At 44.6% G+C, this 4,707-nt stretch overlaps 1 protein-coding gene across 1 annotated transcript; it reads left to right on the plus strand.

The window, feature by feature from the left end:
- Positions 1 to 1,894: 1,894 nt before the first annotated feature.
- On the plus strand, positions 1,895 to 4,061 carry RPLP1 (ribosomal protein lateral stalk subunit P1). The gene is made up of 4 exons (XM_065941554.1): positions 1,895 to 2,102; positions 2,815 to 2,889; positions 3,607 to 3,724; positions 3,933 to 4,061. The coding sequence occupies exons 1-4, from the start codon at positions 2,031 to 2,033 to the stop codon at positions 4,010 to 4,012; spliced, it is 345 nt and encodes a 114-aa protein (XP_065797626.1). The 5' UTR covers positions 1,895 to 2,030; the 3' UTR covers positions 4,013 to 4,061.
- The last annotated feature ends 646 nt before the right edge of the window (positions 4,062 to 4,707 follow it).

A 4,707-nucleotide genomic window follows, 5' to 3' on the forward strand; every position in this document is an offset into this window, starting at 1 on the left:
ATTTTAAAAACGGGCAGATCTGAATAGAGGTGTTTTCCAAAGAAGACATACAGATGGCCAAACAGGTACTGGAAAAGGTGCTCGCCATCACTAATCATCAGGGAAACAAAAAACCACAACTCACACCTGTTAGGAATGTCTATCATTAACAAGTGTTAATAAATGTTGGTGAAGATGTGGAGAAATGGGAACCCTGATGTACTGTTGGTGGGAATGTAAACTGGTGCAGGCACTATGGAAAAAGAGTATAGAGTTTCCTCCAGAAATTAAAATTAGTATAAGATCCAGAAATTCTACTTCTGGGTTTTTACTTGAAGACAACGAAAAACAGTAACTTGAAAAGATACCTGCATCCCCATGTTCTCTACAGCATTATTTACAACATCCAATGTGTCAATGGATAAAGAAAATGTGATGTAACACTATTCGGCATAAAAAAGAATAAACTCTTGCCATTTAAGACAACATAAATGGACCGTGAGAGCAGTATGCTTAATGACATGTCTGACAGAGAAAGACAAATACCATATGATCTCATTGTATGTGTAATCTTAAAAAAACAAACACAAAAAAACCCAAAACAAACTCACAGATACAGAAAACAGGTGGTTGACAGGTGAGGACTGGGGGGAAGGGACTGAAAGAAATTGGTGAAGAGGGGTCAAAAACTACAAATTTCCAATTATAAAATAAGTCAGTCATGGGGATGTAAGGTACAGCATGGTGACTACAGCTAATAATGTATCACATATTTAAAAGTTGCTTATAGAGTAGACCTTATCACAAGAAAAAAAACTGTTGTCTATATATAGTGATAGATGTTAACTAGACTTACGATGGTCACTTCCCAATATAAACAAGTATCTATTATGCTGTATACCTTAAACTAATGTCAATTACACCTGAACTTAAAAAATTCTAGAGAAAACCTCTCAGTATGAATTCAACGCCAGTTTTCTTTAGCTTCAAAGGACACAAACAGCAGTGCAGCACCTAGCGAGAGAGCAGCTACATCAAGAGGTTTACAACATCACAAGTGCATTTTCAAGGCTTTTACACCGAACCAGGAGGTCCTTTAAAGGTAAAAAAAAAAAAAGAAGTTGAAATGGAAAGTTCCCCTATATTCCTAATATATCTTTTATGCTTTGGGAAGGAAAAAAAAAAAAAGGACAAAATTTACTCATAACCCCCAAACCCATCCCTCTCTGCAAACAGAAGCAGGAAGCACTGAATTTAGGTTTCACAGATTTCAAATCTAGGTTCCGTCTCGCGGTAACGCGGAATCTCGGGATACCAGGACTACATTTTAATTTTGCCATTACGAAATGGAGATAATAGTACTAACCTCTTACACTGGGTGAGGCTTAATTGAATCTTTGTAGAGTGTGGCCCAGTGCCTGGGATATAGGCGTCCAAATGCCTCTGCTATTGCAACGCTGCAGATTTCCCATTTTCTCCTATATTCAGTATTTTATCGGAGATGCTGTTGTAGGCACCGGGACCTCCCGGCTAAACCCGCTGCTGCCCTCCAGCGGGTCGCTGCCCGCCAAGGGTGGGGATTGGGGAGTGGGCTGACAACGTCAATAAATGACTGCTTAAGAAGTGTCATGCGGGCTACAGTAGGTGGGAGGGACGCCTATTCCCCTAGGTAACTTTTCCGTAAAAGTATGCTTACTGTTCACAAACCCTGAGAGGTTAACCCATACCAAAGGAGTTAGCGTTCACAGCCGCCTAACAACTTTTTGAACCCGCGAACCACTTACAGGTTTGCGCACGCGTTTTCAGCGGGAAGTCGCGGTTTGCTCTATCCCCGCCTCTTCCGGCCCCGCCTCTTCCGGAAATCCCGGGAGCCGATTGGTTCGCGTGACCGGTATAAGAAGCTGCGCGCAGGCGCGCGGCTCTCTTTCCTCCGCTGCCGCTAAGGTGCTCGGTTCTTCCGAGGAAGCTAAGGCCGTTTTGGGGTGAGGCCCTCACTTCATCCGGCGACTAGCACCGCGCCCGGCAGCCCCCACCTAGCACTCGCCTGCACCATGGCCTCCGTCTCGGAGCTCGCCTGCATCTATTCTGCCCTCATTCTGCACGACGATGAGGTGACGGTCACGGTAAGTGCGGGCCTGGGCCGGCGGCGTGGCGGCCTGTGTGGGCGGCCGGTTCCCCACCCTCGCAGGCGTCCGGGGCAGGCCCTTCCGGTGGGAGCGGCGGCCATCGACACCGGACGGAGGGGCGGACTGGCGGGACGGGCACCCATCGGATGGGCCCATGTGTGGACTGTTTGAGGCGTCGGCCACGTGCCCGCCCTGGAGTGAGTGAGTTTCTTACTTACAGCGGAGCGCTCCGACTTTGAAAACTTTTTTCTTATTTAGAGAAACGTGTGCAACCTGTGGGGTAGCCTCATGCGCAGTTATAACGTGTTCCAGGACACTGTATCTACTTTGGGTGTGATTTCCTTGGCTCTCTGAGTAGGTCTTGTGGGGCATGGCTGTGTGGTGTGGAGGGGAACACTGCGCTCTGCTCCACCTCTGGCCTTGCCTCACAGCTTAAAATAGCAGTGTAATTTGGGCAGGTCCCAGCTGTGAAATGGCAGCGATGAACTCGAGGCCTTGCAAAGTACCTGGCACACGGGAGCAGAAGCATTTCTTCAGAGTGGAAGAAACGGTCGTCTTAGATTAGTATACATACAGTGCCAATAGAGTACTCGGATTGGTAAACGGTACTTTTGTACCCAGGTTATCAGTGATTTGCTTTCAATCTGCAATATTTTGGAGACATTTACGAAAGTGCTCTCTGATGGGGTACCCGTTTTGTTTGTTTTAGGAGGATAAGATCAATGCCCTCATTAAAGCAGCCGGTGTAAATGTTGAGCCTTTCTGGCCAGGTTTGTTTGCAAAGGTAAGTTGATGGTGAAAAGGTGATTTGGAGAAGCAAGCTTTGGAAGACCTACTGATTTATTCAATCAGGTGCTCCTGCTAACCTCCAAAAGTGCTGGAAGGCCCTATGTTTCACTGGACTTGTCCAAATAAAAGGGGTATTTTCTCATATTTCTATCTCTAGGAGCTAATTATGGTTTTGCTCTGGTGTCTTTTTCTCATGGTCTCATACCCTGCTTTCTCTTATGTTCTAAAATCATGAGGAAAATATATTACCAGGTCATTCTTTCATTATAAAAGGGTCATCCAAGATACACTATCCATGCTGTTCCAAGTAAATCCTGCGAGCATGGTGGTGACATTTTACTGATTGCTTATTCTGTGTTGGAATATAAAAGACCAAGGAATTTAGCAGTGGCCACCTTCCACGGTGTAGGTTACTTAATCTCTGGCAAGTGAAACTAATAGTCTCTAACTATTCACCTCCTGTTCTTCAATCTTGAGATTGGAAACACTGCCTATATCTCTGTTAGTGAACTCCTTTGGGAAAATTACATAGACTTACATAACAGTCTGAAAAAATTGAATTCACTGTTAAGAGGAGACATGAACTGTGGAAAAAAATCCTAGTTTGAGTGTTTAAGGTATCTTGAAATTTCTACTTGTAAGTTAAGCCAGCATTTTGGTGCTATAATAGGCCAGAACTAAGCATTTACCTGAGTATGCACATGTGTTGCAGGCTTTGGCCAATGTCAACATCGGGAGCCTCATCTGCAATGTGGGGGCTGGTGGACCTGCCCCAGCAGCTGGTGCTGCACCAGCAGGAGGTCCTGCCCCAGCCACCACTGCTGCCCCAGGTAGGAAACTTGGTATTGGAGGGAGAAATGTGGAGATTAAAGGTACTAGGGGCAAAATTCATTTGCTAAGAGTAGATGTGTAGAAATCGTAAAACAAGAGGCATCATTTGATGAGGGAAAGCTAGGATATTTTTGACTGTGAGTTGTAGGGCCTGGAGCTCTTTGGAGTTTTAGTGAGGTAACTGACTGTTTTTTGCTTTGTTTTTAGCTGAGGAGAAGAAAGTAGAAGCAAAGAAAGAAGAATCTGAAGAGTCTGATGATGACATGGGCTTTGGTCTTTTTGACTAAACCTCTTTAGTAACACATTCAATAAAAAGCTGAGCTATTTGCTGCTTGCTGCTGTTGGTCTTAACTGATAGTTCTGGGGGGGGTGTTGTGTGAAAATGAACTTTGACATTCAGTGTTTCTGAACATGACAGGAGCTGGGTGCAGCGTTGAGAACTGCATGGGGAGGCTAGAGGAGAAAAGTTCAGAGCAGACACCTTGTCCAGATTACTCACATGACTTCATGATTACAGGATTTGTTCTTTAGACCTGAATAAGAGTCACTGTTAGGCATGGGGGTGTGTGATCCAGATCTCAGATTTTTGAAAGATGAAACTCTGTGGGGAGGAGTGACTGAACAATGGTATGAAGGGTAAATGGGTTCATTTTTCAAAATGCCAGGGCCACCCTAGAACTTGGATTCATACAGAATGTATATTCAGAGCATCTGTTAGGTGCTAGGCCCTTCAGACACCTGTGCATTTGATAGGGACATGAGGTTGTAGAGTTGTAGGACTACAAGTCTCAATGGTCCATTGAAGAGTTGGACACGACTTAGTGATTGAACAACAACATTCAAACAAAGTAAGTGGTCCTAGACTGTCGGTGGAAACCACAGATGAGGAATTCCTACAGGGTGAGGTTTAAAAGCAAGTCCTAGTAAAGTACATAAATATATATAGCATATTACCATTTATGTAAAGCTCAAAACACTTTTA

This window comes from Muntiacus reevesi, chromosome 7 (assembly GCF_963930625.1).
Source record: "Muntiacus reevesi chromosome 7, mMunRee1.1, whole genome shotgun sequence".
NCBI classification, from domain to species: domain Eukaryota; kingdom Metazoa; phylum Chordata; class Mammalia; order Artiodactyla; family Cervidae; genus Muntiacus; species Muntiacus reevesi.